General features: G+C 40.9%; 1 protein-coding gene and 1 non-coding gene across 2 annotated transcripts; both read right to left on the reverse strand.

The window, feature by feature from the left end:
- Nucleotides 1-3,456: 3,456 nt before the first annotated feature.
- On the reverse strand, nucleotides 3,457-20,314 carry PPP1R8 (protein phosphatase 1 regulatory subunit 8). The gene is made up of 7 exons (XM_037817979.1): nucleotides 20,221-20,314; nucleotides 18,305-18,365; nucleotides 12,905-13,058; nucleotides 11,228-11,448; nucleotides 9,491-9,635; nucleotides 6,129-6,193; nucleotides 3,457-3,826 (listed from the first exon to the last, which is right to left on the reverse strand). The coding sequence occupies exons 1-7, from the start codon at nucleotides 20,274-20,276 to the stop codon at nucleotides 3,473-3,475; spliced, it is 1,056 nt and encodes a 351-aa protein (XP_037673907.1). The 5' UTR covers nucleotides 20,277-20,314; the 3' UTR covers nucleotides 3,457-3,472.
- Nucleotides 16,606-16,771, reverse strand: LOC119528383. Its single transcript, XR_005215686.1, has one exon.
- Nucleotides 20,315-20,762: the final 448 nt, after the last annotated feature.

Consider the following 20,762-nt stretch of genomic DNA (forward strand, 5'->3'; position numbering starts at 1 on the left):
ATGACTTCCATCTCTTTAGTGATATCTCTTTGTGTTCATGTATCATTTTCCTGATTTCCTTGGTTCTTTGTCCATGTTTTCTTTTAACTCTTTGAGCATATTTAGGACCATTTTTAAGAAGTCTTTGTCTCGTTTGTCCCTGATCTGGTCCTCCTCAATTAATGGTTCTAGTGCTTTAATCTTCTCCTTTGCCTGGGCCATCACTTCCTTTCTCTGTATGTTCCTTAAGCATGTATTCAGCTAGTGTTATGACAGAGCTTCCTTAAATGCCATGAGCTAACAAAAGAAAATAAAAGAAAACACCTTCCCCAGTTTTTGCTGACTGACCTGTCCAAATGGTCACCTTCAGGGTTTATTCATATATGAGTTAGGAGAATAGCTCCAGGGCACAGTGTAGGGCCTGCCCTGATCCTTTCCACCCATGCATCTTGTCTTGGTCATGTACAAGTGGTCCTGGGAATTCTCCCATTTATACTGATATGAATGGCCCCTTCATGGTCCCAGGTACTACACTGTATCCTATAGCTAGCAATCCCTTGCTCCTAACAGCCACTTGACTGCCTTCCCACAGTGTTCTGTAGAAGAGATCAGTGAGCTGCCTTCTATGTGCAGGGCAAGTTCTGGGACAGTGAATCCCTCAGGCCACCACCAGATGGGGTCAGAAATACATGCTCCCAGTATGTGCACCAGGGACCTGTTCTGGGAGCACAAGCCGGGGGATGCGCCAGCCAGGGTGCCACAAGACTACCGCTTTTAAGTAGCCCCTTTTTTCAGTACTTGCCGTTACTGCAGTCTTTTAACTGTTTCCTGGAGCTTTGAGAAAGATGTTTCTGCCAGTTCTTGCTGGTTATTCAAAGCTTCTATGGGAAAGAGCCCTGTAGTGTCTCCCTCTGCCATCTTGATGGGGTGGGAACTATATTTACAAATCTAATTGTTTTAATAGGCATTTTCATAGTTACTAGTGATACTGAACATCTTTCCATAATTTTTGGCTATTAAACTTTCTCTGAATTGCCTGTTCATGCCATTTGCTGATTTTTTATAGTTATTTAAATTTTTCCTATTGATTTGTACTAATCTTGTTAGCTATACTTTTGTAAATATTTTTTTCTCAATTTGGAGCATATCTTTTAATTTTATGAGGATTTTTGTATTCTGAAGTTTAAAAAATTTAAATCATTTATCAATATTTTTCTTATGGTTTATTTAGGCTTTATGTCTCTTGTGTAAGGAATGTTTTCTTTTTCTGATGAGATAGTTTTTTTCCTAAAATTTATATATTTTTTCTTATTTAATTTAGGTCTTATTTCATCTGGAATTCTTTTAAAGCTATTATTATTTTTGAACTGTGCTGGCATGTTTGAGGGGCAATAAAAGGATTGGAGTAAATTAATTTGGTACCAGTTATTCCAGGATTCCACACATACACATCTCCTTCCATCACATAACTACTAAATTTAGCTAGGCCTGCTTCCACTAAAATGAAAGGTAAAGAAATATCCTTGCAGGCTTGGCAACCGATGCCAATGCAAGTTTCACTTGGCAATTGAAATTCTGAAACCAAATAACCAAACCAGGAAGGATTTATGTAAACTACATCTGAACTATTTAATATGCCTTTCAATAAGTTGTCCAGTTTAGAAAAGTTTTTAAAAGCCTTCAAAGCAAACACCCAAGAGAGAAAATATCCCTATAGGCTATGCACTGTTTTAAAGTTGGGCCCAATAGGGCCAAGCATGTCCCTCACCTTCTCATCAGAGGCTGTGTAAGCCCAGCTCAGGCTCTGGAATCAGAGTCATTTTTATCCTGACTTTACTACAGTGTAATCAGAGGGAAGTTTATTTTGTCTGTGAGTCACCATTTCCTCTGTAAAATGGGGACAAAATCAGTATTCTGTAGGGCTCTGGGTCACAGGTTTCACCCTACCCCAAGTACACTGTGTATGAGATTTCAGCTTGCAAACACAGCCATTCAGTCTAAACTCTTGCTGAAATCTCTCCTAAACCAGTCAATTTTAGCTTCCTTTTGCCAAAAAACGCTTTTGGCTGTCCCTAAGGGAATCAGAGAGTGGGTTGACCAGGCTTAAATTATGACACTCCTCCCCCAACACCCCAAAGCCCACAATCTCCTCTTGTCAAGTCTGCTGTTCTGCCTTTTCTGAGGAAGGGCAGCAGGTACCTCTTAACCCACTTTGCTCGGAAGCTTCAGTCTGGGGACTAGAATTTCTAATTAGAATTTCCACATTCACCTTTATTTGTGGTAATAAAATGGGGACAGAGCATCACCTCCCAAGCCGGATAGCTATGCCTTTGACAAAAAATCCCCTAATGGCAGTGGGAATCGATGATGGTGACTCAATCACAGACCACACCTGAATGACAAAAGTTACGTTTAATTTACAATGTAATAAAGGTTACAGGTAAAAAGCTACACATAAAGCGTGAAAAGGCCTATTACACAAATGTACAAATCTCTGTACAAAGCTCATATCAATGTTTCCTACCTTCGTCTCCTATTTGTTAGCCAGGTTGAGTCTTGGAGCTCTGAATAACTAGAGCTCTTGATTGAGGGGGGAAAGAACCTCCAAACCACTATCTAAAAACATCCTCTTAGAGACATTGGTTACTCGCAAAATAAAATCTTTTCCACTTTAATTTGAATTGCCCTAATGGTCATATCCTTTAAAAATTGCCTTCATAACACACTTGGAAAGGAAAGTAATGCCCTAGAGTCAGAGGACAGTACTCTGGAGTCAAAAGAGAAACTTCGGCAAAGTGGAGTGCTCAGGTTTGACAAGAAAAACAGGTAGAGTTCAAACAATACTGTAAGTTTAAAACCAGCAACCTGTTTCTAAGGTACCGGTTACAGATGAAGGGAAATCAAAGCGTTCTCATTCCAACAGAAAGGACATAAGAGAAAAGCCTAACTCTTGGACCTCAAAACCACTGAGCCAGGAAAACATCTGAGTTCACACCTTGGCTTTACTGAATTCTGAACCCTCTTTTGATCATCCTGGGATCTTTTGCCCCTTGGGACTTGCAAGAATTGAAAACATAAATTAAGCTGCTGGGTCCACAAGGCTGATACCATTGTAACCTCCACAGCTCTGGATTCAGCCTGAGGGCCTGGACTGGAGTCTCCCCAGGAGCATGTGACTTTAAATAAAAGTGATCCTAGAAAGAGGGAGAAGGGAAAAAGGAGGTAATGAAAGGCCTGGGAAAGAGCCAGCATAGTCTCTTTAAAAGGATGGATGAAGCATTTCTCTACATTGAAAGTGTTCTGAAGACAGGTCTTTACGGGATGTTTCAACCCTATCCCCCAGTTTTAATATCACATGGTTAGGACTCCAGGAGACATTCTGAAAGACAATACTGCACATATGGAAAGTTTTTTCTCCCTAGTTCATTAGCTGCCCCCATCACCCTTCCACCCCATTCCCACCCAATCCCACCCTTCTCCATGACCAAAAATATCAAATCAGTAAGGAAGGTGTTGGCTTCTTGCCCGGCCAAGCCTCTTTTGCATATTTCTTCTTCTTGGGTTCATTTACAGCTTCAGGATTATAAACGACAGGGTTTGGTGCAGGGTTCATGTTCACTGCTGATGGCACAACAGGAGTCAAGTCCACATCTGGAGCGAGGTTCGGGTATGGCATGGGCAAGCCCCCGATGAGCGCCGTCCCGTGGATGCCATGTGGCTGGGAGCCTGCTTCACTGTGTGTGGGGGGCAGGCCCCCATAGAGTCCTCCACTGAATGCAAAGTTCTGCATGCGCCTGCTCCCTGATTCCTCCAGGCCCAAGGAGCCAGGGCCCTCCACCCGCTTCTTCTGTGGTTTCCAATGAGAAGAGGGGAGAGAACAGAGAAAGAAGATGAGAGATGAGGCACAAGAGTGGTACTAGATAGCTTTTCTATTCTAGCCCTAGAAAAACTGATCCCTGGCAAAGTCCCTAAACCTCTAGCCTGTTCTGTTAGCCAGACAATCTATTTCATTGTCAGAGTTTGAAGAGACCTTTGTGGTCATCTAATAGGATGGTCTGGTTTCCCAAACGCTGCTCCATAACAAAATTTTCATCATCCTACGGCAAACTGAGATAAATGAGGGCAGTGTCTTGAGTTTTTCATAAAATAAAACTTACCCAATTTAAATGACTATCCTTTATCTGAATGCCACATCCCCCTCCCTCTCCTTTTTTGATGTTAAAATACTGTTTATGGAAATGGAGATAATAGGTGGTAGTAGGTAAAAGTTTCTTTTGGGGAAGGAAAGAATAAAGTTGGCAGTCCAATTTTTCAACTTTATCTGAAAGCAAAACAAATCTGCAGTGATAGAAAGAAGTTTACAGGTTGCCTGGGTCTGGGAGTAGAAAGGGATTCACTGCAAAGGGATACCAGGGAACTTATTGGGGGTGATGGAAATTGTCTGTATCTTGACTGTGATGGTAGTTACACGGATGAATACATTTGTCAAAACTCAAACTGTACACTTAAAATTGGTACATTTTACTGTACATAAGTTATACCTCAATGAAATTGTCATAAAAGTAAAGACATGTTCTGGCTTTGTACTTTAATAACAGAGCATTCCAAAGATGGAGAGGAAAGAGCTCAAGGGGAAATATGACACCAATACGACACAGTCACACAGAAAAATGTCACCATCTAATTTTTATACTGGTCTAAAGCTCATGAAAGATCCCTCCACACCCCATATTCCCGTTTGGATTAAACAAAGACTAACCTAGAACTTGGACATACACTGTCAATTAGTCTAATCAGTGGGAAAGATAGTTTAAAAATAAAACTCTCTATAGCATCTCTGACCAGTGTTCCTGTGCTGGTTTGAATGTATTATGTCCCCCAGAAAAGGCCAAATTCTTTGATGCAATCTTGTGGGGCAGACATATTAGTGGGGATTAAGTTGGATTAGGTTGTTTGCATGGAAATGCACCCCAACCAAATGTAGGTGATAACTCTGATAAGATAATTTCCATGGAGGCGTGGCCCCACCCATTCAGGGTGGGCCTTGATCAGTGGAGCCATATAAATAAGCTGACAAACAGAAGGAACTCAGTGCAGCTGAGAGTGACATTTTGAAGAAGAGCTACAGCCAAGAGGGACACTTTGAAGAAAGCACAGGAGCTGCAGATGAAAGACATTTTGGAGATGGCCTTTGAAAGCAGACTTTTGTTCCAGAGAAGCTAAGAGAGGCCAAATGCCCCAAGAGCAACTAAGAATGACATTTTCAAGGAGCTGAAGCCTAGAGAGGAACGTCCTGAGAGAAAGCTATTTTCAAAGCAGAACTCCGGAGCAGATGCCAGCCACGTGCCTTCCCAGCTAACAGAGGTTTTCCGGGTGCTATTGGCCATCCTCCAGTGATGGTACCTGATTGCTGATGCGTTACCTTGGACATTTTATGGCCTTAAGACTGTAATTGTGTAACCAAATAAACCCCTTTTTATAAAAGCCAATCCATTTCTGGTGTTTTGCATTCCGGCAGCATTAGCAAACTAGAACAGTCCCCCAATCTCTTTTTGACGAGTTCCACTAACAGCAATCTCATTACTTGAAGGAAGCATTTATTCTCTTCTGGACAGTTCTAAATGTCAGAGAGTGCTTCCTCATGTGGAGCCATCAGAGCACCCCTGTAACTTGCACCTCTTGGGTCTTCAACATCCTGGTATTTCAGCCCAACCCACATCTGGGCTGACCTTCCTCTCTGTGCCATTCCTGTTCACAAAATACTGGCACAATAAAAGCCACAGGCACCACACAGTACTGCAATAATGCCTCTCCCTAGCCTAACAGCTACTTTGTTTGAATCAAAAGGGAAAGGCCAAATGGGGGCCTCTTTCTCTGCATCCTTCTGGAAGACAAATTTACAGACTCACATCATGCCATTATTCACTACATGAAGCACGAAGCTGGCTGGTCATCTGCAGCCTTTCTGTAGTACTAAAGCATTCTGTAGACATAGGTGAGACAAAGCCTTTCCATGGAAATGAAATAGGGAGATACACAGAATATGTTTTAAAATTAAGCACAAACTTAACACCTACCTACACAAAGAAGAATGGGCTTTAAAACCCAGTCTGTATAACATTTCAAATACTTTACAAGGTGCTTCCTACCTTGACTGGGACCACTGCAGTTTGCACCATGTTCCGGAAACGACCAACTGAGGGATCCACATCCTCTGCAAAAAGAGATCAGGTTAGTATAGGGCTCACTGCAAATAAGCAATCACAACTCATACTAAAACAGTAAAATACAGCTAACACTGAAGTGTTTACCATGTACTGGGCATTGTGTTCAATTCTTACAATACCTCTATGAAGTAGAGCCTACTGTAATAAACACAAATAAATAAGAAAACAGACTGCGGCCTGGAGAAGTAAACTGACTGGCTCCATCACCCTGCTGGAGAGTGGAGGAGCAGGGACTTGGGTCTAAACAACCAGAAATGGAGGCTTGTGCTCTTGACCACTGTGCTGTGCTGCTTTCACACATTCTTTCCCATTCCACATACTTGCCTCTTGAGGTGAGAGAAAGAATAGACATTATCAATCCCATGACAGTCATCAAACAATGACATCAAGAGGTTACAAACCCTGCTCATTAGCAAACAAGAGAATTAAAACTCAGATCTCATGGCTTCCAAAAATAACTTGGCCTATTGACCTGAATACAATCAGGACCATTATTAAAGGATCTGAGGCCTTCCTGTCCAAGTAGGGTTGGAGAGGAGCTCACTTTTCCATAGCTTATACACACACATGATATGATATCCTACAAAGCGTCTAGCTTCAATTACTCTACAGGGAGAAAGTGGCAAAACCAAGTAAGGAACTTGCTTGTAGTCAGTCCTCTCTCATGCCTCATTTATGGACATCAGGCATGGAAATAAAGAGCAAGACACCGTCCCACCTTTGAGGTGCTTCAAGAAAAGTGCAAACAGTATTCCTGCAGCACAGAGGAGGGGATGACTGGGCTGGGTCACCAAGGATAAAAAGGAGTTTTCCAGATTAACGTCAAGAAAGTATGTGAAAACAGGCAGGCACAGACTTATCAGTACTAGGAAAAACTACTCCAAGCTCCTTTTATCTTAACTGAGTGGTAGAAAAGGAATTGTTTTCCTAAGAGATGTTGTTCATCTTATTTTACATGCATTGGGGGCACTTGCTATTTTAAAGAAACACTCCCAAGAACCCTTTTGGAAAACAAGAAATCTCTAATGTGAATAATTACCTCCTGGTTTGTTTTAAGCCTGGCTTTTCAAATATTTTAGGAGGCCACTACAGAATATACCATGGTATTATGTATGCACCGAATCCTTGTTCAATGAAGAATGGCTTCTAAATGAAGAAGAAAGAGGAAAAGATACCCACGCTTATTAGGAAGGAGACAAGGTCCCTAAAAAGATACAATTTTCTTTCACCGCCCTAGGTGTTCTGTTCTAAAGCAAGGAAAGCTAAATAAAGTGCAAGAACAACCAGAGCTCAAGGGGAGTGCCAGGTGGGGGGTGGGCCCCACACCTGCACACAGGCCTGCTGAGGGGAACGGCTGAGCCACTCTGAGGGCTGAATGGTGCTCAGGACTCTCACCCTCTCCTCATTTTCTGCAGTCATTCTAGTCCTACAGAGAAAGGATGCAACGTCCCAGGACATCTCTGTTCCTGGAAGAAGTACTGCTTCTAATATAGGAAGATTACATGTGTAAAAGGCAAAAGGGGTGGCAGACAATGACGGCGATAATGGCTAAAATTTATGAAGGGCTCAGTGAATGTCATGCAATGATCTTAAGTATTTTTATATGTATAATTCATTTAAAATTTTCCCACTAATCCTATGAGGTTGGTAGTCTGTTAAGTCTCTTGGCCAAGATCACCCAGCTACTAAGTCGAAAGGTTAATTTCAAACCTAGGCGTTCTGATTTGAGAGCCTGTGCTCCTAACCACTATGCTACACTATCTGAATATATTGCCTTAATAAAGCTCCGGGATGCTGATTTTCAAGGAGAAAAATAGACAAGATCAGACTCTGAATCCTAAAAGAGACTTAAAGAGATTGTCTAACTCAGTGGTTCCCAAATTGCTAGCTGTTCATCGGTACTAACAGGAGTTTGTTTAAAAATATAAATTTTAGGTCCAACCACTGGAAACTCTTATTCAATAAGTTTTGGTGTGGAGCCCAGAAATAAGCTTCCCAGAATGGTCAGCCATTTCCCCTTGGGAAATCTTTAGGAACAGTACTTTTCACTTCACCTACCATAAGAAAGTGAACCTGTAGTCACTAAAACAAATGCCCTGATCTCCTTCACAGGATTTCTTTTAAATATAATTCTTCTTATAAATATAAACTAGGGATTTGTTTTTTATGTTGAGCCAAATACCTGGTGCCCACTGGCTCTGGTTTTGTCCCACCCCTTCCTCCCCAAGGTCAGACGTGCAATTATCTGCTGACAGTGGAGCCAATCTCTCCCTCCTCAGCATCCACAGCTATACTCATTCAGCTTGTGAGCTCCCCCTCCCCCTCCACCAGGAGGATCTAATGCATTTGGGTGAGTTCTGGTCAGAATGCATTAACATCATCCTCCCCCATTCTTCTTTTAATACAATTTTAAATAGCACTTGATTAGTTTCCATATCCCCCTACTGACTCAGACTGCATTTTCAATTAACTTGAATTCCTAGATCTTTTTTTTTCCCCGTGAACTGCCACCGAAACAGATCTTCTCCATTTCAATAATTGATATTTTGAACCTAAAGGTAAGACTTCAAAGTTATTCTCACTATATCTCAAATTGGGAAATAAGTAACTAGTCGGTCTGGGTTCCTTTGTTTCACCCATTGAGATTTATTTTCACACGTCTTTTTGAATCCCAAGTCTATCTCCTTTGTATACACTGTACCTCCCAGCTCTGTCATCCACCTATCACAGTACTTGAGAAATAACATGAGCACAGTAAATGAATATTGAATGATGAGTGGCCTTCCCTATAACCTGATGCTCTCATCTTGCTGACATTTCCATACAAACGATATGGTAAGCCACTTCCAAACAGAGGCAAGTTTTCAATGTGGTTAACAGTAGCAGCAGAGGTTCTCCAACTTTGGAGTTACCAATCATACTCAGAACCCCATAAAGACAATTATTTAGTCTAGGCTCTGCTTTGAGGTAAAGACAGCAAAAGCTTATACCTTACCTGAATTTCCACTGGATCAGCAGAGGGCAATTTCAGCCTTGCTCTGCATACTTAATTATACAGGGCCCTTCCTTTAGCCACTTCTTTCAAACTGTGACCGGATAATGCTTGAGTGTTCAGGGTACTCCATGAATAGACTGTACAAAAATACCCCCCTGTTATCAGGTGTCAGGATGGCACCTGTTATCCTAATCCTTGTTGAGCAGTATTACAACTGATCTGTAAGTTGTATACGTTACTCTCTGAGACCACAACTTTTTCACCGGAGAAATCTGGGAAGATATCTCACCTGGGTTGATGATCTCATCATCCTCGCTGAAAGTCACCCGTGAGTTCTTCCTCTTCCTCTTTGGTCTCTGAATGTCCAGATTCCCCTCCTCAATGGTGAGGGTGGAAATCCGCTTGTTGTGGGCAGTGTTGAACTCTGTCAGGTTCTAGCCAGGGTTCACAGAGGGAAGACAGGAGTCAGTACAAAGGGAATTTGAAGGAGAAAATAATACTAAATAAAGGACAGGAAGACATTAGGGACTAACTTTGACTTCCCAAGACAATCAGACTCTCTTCTGCATTTAGAAAAGATCACTACCATCCCTAGAATGCTCGTACTAACAAGCCTTACTTGACAGAATGTGGTGGGGCAATGACATTCAAAAGGAGGTGAAGAGGCTTGTGTTGAGAACAGGTCACCTGGGCAAATATCCTTAAGTTATTATTATTTTTTTTTCCTAAGAAAGGTGATCATATCTTCATGCTGAAAATTAAATGTGACTAGGAAAAACTCCAAGAATTGTCCTTAAATTAAAAAAAAACAGAGATGAGAAAGGAAAATTAACAGCTTTTTTCTCAGTAGCTCTCTCCTCTAAAACCCTAAAGGATAATGCCAGTGAACTTAATTTTTGGCATTAATATTTTGTCACTCCCCATCCCTGCATCTGGCCCCAATTCCATTCATAACCACCCATCCATCTCAATAGTTAACTTGGCCTTAGCACTGCTGTCTGCCTCTTCCCAATCCACTGGACTTATTCCAATGTGCAATGCAGTTTCAGATACTCCAAATTTCTTGAGAATGAGGATCCACAGAGGGCCTAACATACTTAGCTAAAAGACAGGGAAGCATGGAGGCAGCCTGGAAGGGAACTGGGCAGGAGTGACTGCCATCAAGGTCACTAGCTATGAGGCTACTTCTTTAGAACAACATGATTTCTAAATTTAAGACTGTGCTTTTCTCCTCCAGGGTTGGGAAGCTGCCTTGGTTTACAGGCATGGTAAATGCACGTGGGTAATGAAAGACCTGCTTATAATGGGTATATTTGAATAGGCCAGTCACACCAACTATGTGAGGTCCAGCTATGTGAAGGACTACAGACACATCAGAAACTACTGGGGTCAGCTTCTAGAAAAGGAAAACTCTAGCACTTTAGAATTTTATTTTATAAAATTCATGGCCTTCAGGGCAGCTAGGCCCATAAGACTAAAAGCAGTGTAGTTCTATTCAGAAGATGCCTGGGCTGTTTGGATAGTACGGAAAAAAATGCTACATAAATAAAGAGGTGTCAGTCTCTCTAAGTCAGCACTGCACAACAGAACTTTCTGAGATGATGGAAATATTCTCTATCTGCACTATCCAATACAGTAGTCACTAGCTACATGTGACTACTAAGTACTTGAAATGTGGCTAGTGCCTATTGTATTAGACAGTGCAGTTCTAAGCAGTCAGAGGGATAGAAAAATGACTCCCAGCCCCGGCTTCTAACAGCCAGTAAAGGTAGACAAGATAACCACAAGGGACAGGGAAACTCGGTCTTCTCATCAACCCCAGTCATACATAACAAAACCCATGCAGTACGGCTCCAAGGTATGTCACACGTGGTCCTACCACATTGCCATACCAGCAAAGGTCCTTTACTGGGCTCAAGAAAATCTTCCGGTGCTAAGTAATTAGCATTTCAAGCTACACAGAACAGCTACATACTGCAAAATCAGAGTCCCAAGAGACAAAACAATGACATGGACATGGAATTACATCAAGCTCGGTTTCCTCCTCTGGAAGCCCCAGTAAACCCTTGAGTTCATCATCCTCTCCACCCATCTTCTCATCTCCTTTCACAGCTGACGGCAATGTCTGAGGCTTCTCACGTAGAGTATATGCCCTCGTGGATGCACCAAATGAGACCGTGGAATCGATGGGTATTTGCTGAGGCTTGTGAGGTTCCAACCGAATGTGCCCCAAGAAAGTACCGTGTGCTGGAACAATCAAATCAGAAATGTAAGGAGAAAACAAAAACAAAAATAAAAAAACCCTGAGTTTTAGAAGGGAGAGCAATATCGTCAACTCTCCTGTCCCAGGTCAGCCTCCCAGCAGTTCAGTTTTGCTTTTTTTAAAAAAAAAAACTTACAAGAAATGCCACATAGTCAAGGATTATGGTCAGAAAACATAAGCTTTAAAAAATGAAAATGGCACTGGGACCACTTTGCACCCCTCACCATGTGTTACAATGAAAAGGAACATTTCTTTATTGAGCCTTGAATCTCTTCAGAGAATTTCTTACACATCTTCAGACCTGCAGGTACCCCAAATAACAAACACTACTGCTTGCTCTCTACTGCCAGACAGGCTTGGTTCCATTCTGGGTCCAGCAGAAGTGGCTCTGACCCTGCAGTAGCCATGCCCCCACAAGGCAGGAAACAGGCATCACTGTGGTCTGACCTTTCTAGCCTCAAGTCTAAGGAACACAAGAATTTCTGGCCTCATGGCATTTACAATGCTTTATGCTTGAGTTTTTCCCAGAACAAGAAAGGAACTTGGCTGAAACAGGCGAGAAGTCAATGCTAATGCAAGCCAAAATTTTCCTGGAGATTCTGAGTATTTTTCTGCATCTGCATTCTGTATGTTATGAATTGGAGAGAAAAGATGAAATAAATTTGCAAGTGAGTACTTGTGCGACAAGGCTCTCCAAGACCATCATATAAGAAGATTGGGCGTGGGGTGTGGGAGAGGATGTCAAATTTGATCAACCCAGAAAGCAGGACCATTTTCAATTTACACTATATTATTTTTTTAAATACAAGGGCAAAATGAACAAACATCAGGGTTCTAGGCAGTAGAGTCTCAGCTGTATTTCTGTGGATTATCTTTGGCAAAGTTTAAAATCTGTTCAGCTTCTTGCCATCACCAAGCAACCCTGGAGCTGCGCTTCCAGTCATAAGCTGGAGAGTTCTCAAATAATTAAAATTAATATTATTAGTAGTCAAAGTGAAACGTAGCTGGGATAAACAACCCAATATAAAAAATTAAATTTTCCTCAAAACAAGCATTTTTTAAAATGTCCTGCACTGCTGCTCCACTACGGAGCTAACTGTGGCTTCAGCTTCAATTGAACAACATTTCATCATGGTCCTTATAAAGACTTGAATACCCATAGTCCTTAATTCCTGGGTGCTTTCTGTTGTTGTTCTCTCTATACACCTACTGCCTTCTCCAGGGGAGTGCTCTCCCCAAACCCTCTTCTCTGCATTCAGTCATCAATGATTTAAAGAAAATAGGAGATATCACAGGAATAGAAAAGGCCTGATTTAAAAACCAAACGTAAATTTCTTCCTTAATAAGCAATAAAACATGCTTTCCAAACTGAAGAACCCAAACAGCATTTTCACATTACCCAAAAAAGGGAGTGTGTGAAACTGGATGTGAATTACTTACTACTGTTGAGATCTATTAGGAAAACTCTCTTCAGATGCTTGTGGTAGACCAAGGCAGCGTGGACCCGAGAGCAAGACTGGTGGTCAATGGTAAAGTCACACAGATCAGGGTTTCTCCCAAATAAGTAATACTTCTTCTCATCAATAATCAGTTTCTAAATAAATATTAAATTAAATATTACTTAAATCTTGTTTCAACAGGGCTTACCAAAAAACCTCTTCCAATCAAATAAGTAGAGGATCTTGAGTAGATAAAATTTCTTGCCAGGGATAAAAAAAAATTTATTTCCCTTTATTCTTCAAGAGTAATACTTCAGAATAATTTACTAAGATAACATTTTGGGGGGAACAGGTAGACTTAAATCTTTCTAAATACAGTGCTCAAAATGTCTAGTGTTGATATGAAAATAACTTATTTACATTAGATGAAAGTGGCCTGCCAGAAACAGAGCAACAATTTCTATCAAGAGTGGATGTCTTCTGTCCCCTGGAAAGTGAAAGTTTCACTGGTTCTAATTTTAGGTCAAGTAGAAAAAAATCACAGAGCAGCTCTATTAAGTTTTAAGATCGCTTTTTAGAAAATATACATTCAAATGAATATTATCACTTTGTTGGGAAGGCAAGTGGGTGTAAATATCTATATTCCAACCATGGTGCCATAGCTCCGAAGTATTTTTGGAACCCTCTTAAGAAACTAGAATTATTTAAACTCATTCTGTAAGTCCCTAAATCCAACTTTATTGTCACAGTTCACTTTAGACACAAGAAATTATTACCCCGAGTCAACTCTAAATGAGTATTTGCTGTTTTGAAATATGAAATCACCTCATGTAGCAAAAATTTTCTGTTTAGGGTGGGGGGTGTGGGGATTAACATTTATTGAAGGACTATTATTGCTAGGCATTCTAAACATATCTCAACTAATCCTCAAAACAACTCTGAGACAAGTATCAGCTCCAATGTTAAAGATAAGAAAATAGAGAGATTGAAGCTACTCATCGGAGGTGGCCTGGCTGGTTAAGTGGCAAAATCTGGGATTTAAACTCAGGTATGATTGACCTGTAATGATAATATTCTAAATAATGCTTCATGGGTCTGAAACAATTCTAAAAGAAGAGCTCCAAAAAATCTTTTCAGTCACTACTGTGGCACTGGAAAAAATATAACCATATAATAGCCCAATATAATAGCAGAAAAGAGGATTTCATGGACAAGTCAACTGTAATCAAAAAGTTGTGGGGGGAAAAGGGGCTGACAAATTGTTAACTTTTTATTTTGCCAAATAAGGATTTTTAAAAAACTATCGCTGATTAGTATCATCATACAATGAAAACTTACTAGTTCTCATTATTCTTTTAAATCTGGATCAATAAAGCCTCTGAAACAGATTGGCCATGACTAAACTGTCATAGATGAAGGACTCTAACTGAATTAATGCTAACACTTCTTCCAATTGTGTTTTCAATCTGACCACTTTTAAGAACAACCCTCATCTGGATATGTTTTGCTTTTCCCTTAAACACAAAGTCTCATTAAACTACAGTTCACACTTCACACTACGCTTCCTCTAAAATCCCTAACCAAAAACAGCACAAATCTGAGTAGAGAAGTATACTCAAGTTAGCATGGTATGAGGCTAGGAATCAAAAGGCTTAGATTTCATTCCTGGTTAAGTCATTAAACTAACAGAGGGCTACTTTTCTCCTGTTCCCCTTTACAAAACCAGAAATATACCTCATGCAAACAGACTCTCGGCATTGATAACAATAACTGCCGAGTACTTACTTGATATGCTGCACCCTGTGCTATGAGTTTTATGTTAGGTCATTTTATCCTCACAACCACACTATGAGGTGGATAACTAATATTATTTCTATTTTTATGATGGCAAAATTAAGGCACAAAGAAATTAGTATATGCATGCTAAAACAGCTAAATATTTGTGGGCTGGGTTAGAAATTAGGTCTGTCTAATGACAATCTAGGCTACTTTAACCATCACATTATATATTTTCCTCACTCTATCTACATCAAAAGAGGCACCATATGGCAGGGAGTATTTTAAGGAGTGAACAAGTTCTGTGGATCATATTCTTAATTTTTCTTTAAATAATCACTTATCCAATTTCTTTCAACCTTAGCCTTAAGGCTCAATTAGTTTCAGATAGCCTAGATATGTAGGTCACTTCAAGAAACCTTATCCAGCAGTGCCCTTCTGCTACTAGAAGAGCTGGTCCCAGGCCCATACTACCATGGAGCTCCCAAGTTTAAAGCTGGGTTAAAAATAAGTAATTGCTTTAAAATTAAGAACGAGCCCTGATACCCCTCTACGTGGGACATGATTCCCAAGGGTGTATATCTCCCTGGCGACGTGGGACATGACTCCCAGGGATGAATGTGGACCCAGCATCATGGGATTGAGAAAGTCTTCTTGACCAAAAGGAGGAAGAGAAATGAAACAAAATAAAGTTTCAGTGGCTGAGAAATTTCAAATAGAGTCCAGAGGTCATTCTGGAGGTTATTCTTATGCGTTATATACACAACCCTTTTGAGTTTTTAGTGTATTGGAATAGGTAGAAGTAAATCCCTGAAACTGTTCAACTGCAACCCAGTAGCCTTGACTTTTTTCTTCAAATAGTTTTACTGAGATATATTCACATACCCTACAATCATCCACAGTGTACAATCAACTATTCACAGTACCATCATATAATTGTGCATTCATCACCAGAATCAACTTTTGAACATTTTCCTTACAACAATCAATCAATCAATCAATGTAAAAAAGAACACTCAAAACTTTCCATCCCCCATCCCACCCTATTATTCATTTAATTTTTGTTCCCATTTTTCTACTCATCTGTCCATACACTGGATGACTGTATAACTATGTAGCTTACATGGTGTGACTGTGTGATTGTGAAAACCTCCTGGCTCACACTCCCTTTCTCCAGTGTATGGACAGATAAGTAGAAAAATGGGAACAAAAATTAAACGAATAATAGGGAGATGGGGTAAGTTTTAGGTGTTCTTCTTTACTTATATTTTTATTCTTTTTTGTTTTTTGGAGTAATGAAAATGTTCAAAAACGGATTCTGATGCGAATGCACAACTATATGATGGTATTGTGAACAACTGACTGTACACTGTGGACGACTGTAGGGTATGTGAATATATCTCAACAAAACTGAATTGAATAAAAAAAAAAAAAAGAATGAGCCCTGAAATGTTAATACCTTGTTCTCTGTCAATGATACCTAGGCAGGCTGAATCTCACTGCATTTCTCATTCATATTTATATGCACACAGATCATGTCCTTACAAACTTAAATTTGTTAACCACAATGGTCATAGTTTAGTCTCAAGGAAGCCAACATATAAGACCACCAGCTCTTGGGTTCTATTATAACATTGATCAAAATTCTAAAATTTGAAGGTGCCAAAGACATAACAGATTTAGGGGGAAAAAAAGAAAAGGACCCTAAATTAAATGTACACATTCACTATTAAAGGCATCCCAATTACAGAAATTTTTAAATATAAGAGGAAAATATATTATGTCTTAGAATCAAGGAAATGTGTTCATTCTTGGACAATGTACTTCCTCCAACCAAGTGAATGAGATAATGTATTGGTTTTTCAACAGTCTCATTGGTCACTAAAGCCAAATTTCTTTTCTAGCTATGGCCAAGTACCACTATCCAGTTGTGCCTTTGAGTTATAACTCAGAGTGTGTCTTTACACAATGGGCTTAAAAGACTCATGGCTTTTGTTTTAATATTGCACTTTTTAAACCCAGCTATCACAACACATCACAAGCCTTTGACACAAGGCTAGGATATAGATAGCTCGGTTAGTATCAAGTGCTGAGTATATCCTTAAAAACAAGCACATTTAAGGTCTATTCCTCTCAGGAACAATACAGTGATGTCTAAGTATTGTAACTTGACAACTGTGTAGCAATTTAGCACACCTAAAAGCACTGAAAGACAGAGATTATTAGCTAATGAGAACCAACAATCAAAGGGTTTTTGACAAGTCAAGAATGCTTCGGAATGTATAAATTATTTCACTGAGGATTGTGATGTTATCATTAAGGCTAGGCCGCCTTGTTTGTATCTCTCTGCTGCAAACCAAATATTTATTAATATCTAGTAGCCAAATATGTTTTGAAGTGCCATGCTATTTAGCAACAAATATTTTATATCTGTGGAACATTGTAATAAATCAAAGTTTACAGACATTTTAGCTAAATTATTTCCCTGAATAATCTTGATGTTTTGTCATCTTTAAGGTAGAAGAATCCATGACAAAGGTAAGTGACTGGCTGAGGAGAGAATGAATTAATAATAATGGCAGAATTCATTACAACTCATGCCTTAATATTTTACGAAATAATATTTTACATAATACCTGGGCACCTCGCAACACGATGAAAGTGACCACAACATATTTAGAGATCATCATTTAGGAACTCTCACAGACAACTTTTCAAGCTAGCAACCACGGAAAGCAATGTTTTTATTATGAAAAACAACTGCACTCAACACTGGGGCCTTGAACTCAAATTCTAGCTGTGCAAGCTAACACAAAATTGCTCTAAGACATGGAGACTCACAGCTCCATAGCAAATAAATGGTACCAAAAAAATGCAAACAACCTAATAGCTAATCAAAACTCATGTTTTCTTGAAGTTCTATGTGGTGTTTATTCTAGAGACGTCTACATAAGCTGGAATTCCTCTAAACTTTTCCTTTCTAGTACTTATTTCAATTATAATTATTTAATTTTCTGTGTAATTGCATCTTTCACGTTGGATTATTTCTTTGAGGACAGGAGCCATGTTTGTTTTGCTCACTGTTATAGTCCCTATGCCTGGCACAGTGCTTGGCACATAAGAGCTCAATAAATGTTTTGAATGAATAAATTTCGCCTAAATTCCCTCTCTCTAATTTGAGCAAGTATCTTAGCTCACATACTTCTTTGAAAGACATGGACCAGAATGTCATAAAAGCAATTCAAAATTTAAACTCAATCTATATCATTCACTTTCTTCATTAGTTACTACATACCTTGTGCCTTCTATGCAACGTCATGTATTCTCAGAGAGAGGGACTGTACCAAGTTATAGGGCTTCCAGTTTTACAGGGGCCCACAGGCCCATGACCTATTAAAAACCTTCTTTTAGAAGGTGAGAGAAGTCACAATAAACTGAGTGTCAGTGGGAGATATGAGGTTTGGATGTGTTATATCACTATGTGTTTTTAATAGAAATAATTTTCAGGATGAAATAGAAGTAGCATTACTGGAAAACAAAGCACAGGAGAGGGGGTGGAAAGTGAGTCACTGGCAAAAGTCTTTAGCATGGTGGAAAAAAAAAGGGAAGACATGTATTTCCTTACCTCAATTAGTTTGTCTCCTTTGACTACATCCAGATGTAAACCAGGTGGAGGTTTACCTGCCCTGAAAAATAAGATTGAAAAAGCTTTTTCAGGATAAGTTCATAAATGCTATTTACAATCATTCTCCCATTCAACACTGCAGCTCTCCTACCAGCCTATAATTAATTCATGATATAGCAGAAATGTCATCTCCTTCACTGTTATTACAGCTCCTTTCTACATTTGACACTTCCCCAGTGATTCAATTGCTCTAAAACAGATTTTAGAAGCTCTGTATTTAGAGCAGCATGAAAGAAACCTATATTTTAACACTGGGTATCTACCTCAGAGAGAAAGCAGCATAACAAGTACAAGTACCCTAGCCCTTGTAGTCTGGTCACCTGAAGTTTGAATTTTAAGATTTATCACTACTACTAACATCATGGAAAGGCAGGAAAAACTCAATTGGTGTTTTGGGCTGATAAGATCAGTCTCATCACAGAATAAGCTCAAAGTCCAAATCAGAAGCACATAATCAGGGAGCTGGCACAATCCAAAATCATGCCCATGGAATCAGGTATCAAATGAGTACAAGAGATATCTGTTGCCCTCGAATAGGTCTTTCTCCAATGCCATGATAAAGGAAACTTTTTTCCATATTCCTATAGACAGACCATTCAAGAAGCACAAACATATGTGAAAGCACCTTACACAGTGCCTGGTATACACTAGATACCTGAAGAAATGGTTAGTGAACCTAAAACAGTCTCTTCTAACTACTACTGTCCTGGTACAACTTTTGAAATCAATGCAGTGAGGAACCAAAATGGATAAAGAATTTGTAGACTGAAACAACTGCTACAAATATGCAAAGAGAACCAGTAAATAGCCACACTTTCACTTGCTTCCCTCTCATTTGCTTCTCTGTGTTTGAAAGGGCAACTCTGACATTCACATGTGAAAAATGTATTCTTGTCCATCTAACTGGAGATGCAACAGTCATACAGCAGTTGCTGAAAGGACAGGGAACTGGACAAAAGCCCATTTTATGTGGGAAACAAGTAAAGGAACATTACATCCAGAACATACTTTCTTAACTCCTATGAGCCTGGTCCAGGCCTAGGAGCTGGAAATACAAAGATGCATCAGATAGTTCCTGCCCTTGATGATCTCAACATAACAGGAGACCTAGACGCATAAGCAATACACTGTGATAAGAGCTACAGCAAAATGGCTCTAACTCGCATGTGTCTCATTGCAAGGCAATTCGTACTTAACTCATCCCGTACCCCCACTCAAACACTAATTCAAATTATTCCCAAGAACTTGTGAAAAAAATCAAAGGAGTTTATTTCAACAATTACTGATGCCTACTTGTGCCCGGCTTCCCGCTGGCAGCTGAGAACACCGAGGTAGGTTAGAGCCATCACTGCCCTAAGGGAGCTCCCAGTCTGCGGGAGACAAACAAGTACCGCACCGGGATGCAGCGACAGGGGGATGCGGGACTCTGAGGTTGGGCCGGGGCGGGCAAGTCGGCTCGTGCGCGCTCGGGACCGACGCTGGGCGTGGGGGGGAAGGGGCGGGCAGGTACCCAGCAGTGGGGCAGGTACTGTGCCCCACAAGAACACCAGGCACTCAGTCAGGAGTTGAGGTTAAGTTCGACGCCGAGGTCCCGAGGCAACCCGATGACCGGCTGATCGCCCAAGGGGTTGCCTGAGCGAGCGCCCAAGATCCCCCAACTCCGGATCTCCTCAGTTCCTGGGCCTAGGCTCCAGGCTCCCAGTTTCTCCACACGCCGCCCGGCGCGGCGGTCAACGCTCCCGCAAATCAGTCCCTCTGTCTCTGAGCAGCTCGGCTCGCCGCGAGAAAAGAGTCTCCTTTCTAGTCCAGCCCAGCTCAGGCCAGGCCAATCCAGCCTTGGCCGCATCGCCACTCACCAGGTCGGGCAGTCGAACAGCGGGAGGCTGGAGCCAGAGTTCGCGGCTACCGCCATCTTGCGTCTCCCCCTCCCATTTGGCGGGCTCAAAGCACGCTGGGAAACTGGAAGACCGGGAGGGGAAAGGTGGTATCCCAGCAGCCTATGCGCACGCGCACAGACGCACTCTAGCGCTATGGTGGCGCTTCTAGTGGCGGTGGAGACTGGGAGATTTAACAGTTTGAAGGAGTCGGCCTACTCCAGAAGTCTCTGGAGGCCAAGGTTTTCCTTTGCCTGGAGGTGTCCGAGGAAAAGGTGCTTGTAGGGAGGGTAGTCTTGCTCCCCTATTTCCTGCAGATACTCTCCTGGCTCCAAGATCCTAGGAACTCGAGCATCGCCGCGGGTTTGCACCTTCAGACTTAAGTCGCCAATCTAAAGAGAAGCTAGAGCGCACAGCTTAGAGGTTGAAGCGATCGCTGATTTGTTTCTCCCCTTCTGCCCTTTTTCCGTAAAGCAGCACCCTGGGCCCCCTTTCCAATCCTGGTCTAGGCCCTGACGGACAGG

Source organism: Choloepus didactylus, chromosome 2 (assembly GCF_015220235.1).
Source record: "Choloepus didactylus isolate mChoDid1 chromosome 2, mChoDid1.pri, whole genome shotgun sequence".
NCBI lineage: Eukaryota > Metazoa > Chordata > Mammalia > Pilosa > Megalonychidae > Choloepus > Choloepus didactylus.

Bases quoted from the DNA above. Each gene is read 5' to 3' on its own strand.
- PPP1R8 (XM_037817979.1), bottom strand. From the start codon at position 20,276: ATGGCGGTAGCCGCGAACTCTGGCTCCAGCCTCCCGCTGTTCGACTGC. The intron at 18,366-20,220 runs GTGAGTGGCGAT...CTTATTTTTCAG, and splicing joins CTGTTCGACTGCCCGACCTG to GGCAGGTAAACCTCCACCTG. The intron at 3,827-6,128 runs GTAGGAAGCACC...TGGAAACCACAG, and splicing joins CTGCAGTGGTCCCAGTCAAG to AAGAAGCGGGTGGAGGGCCC.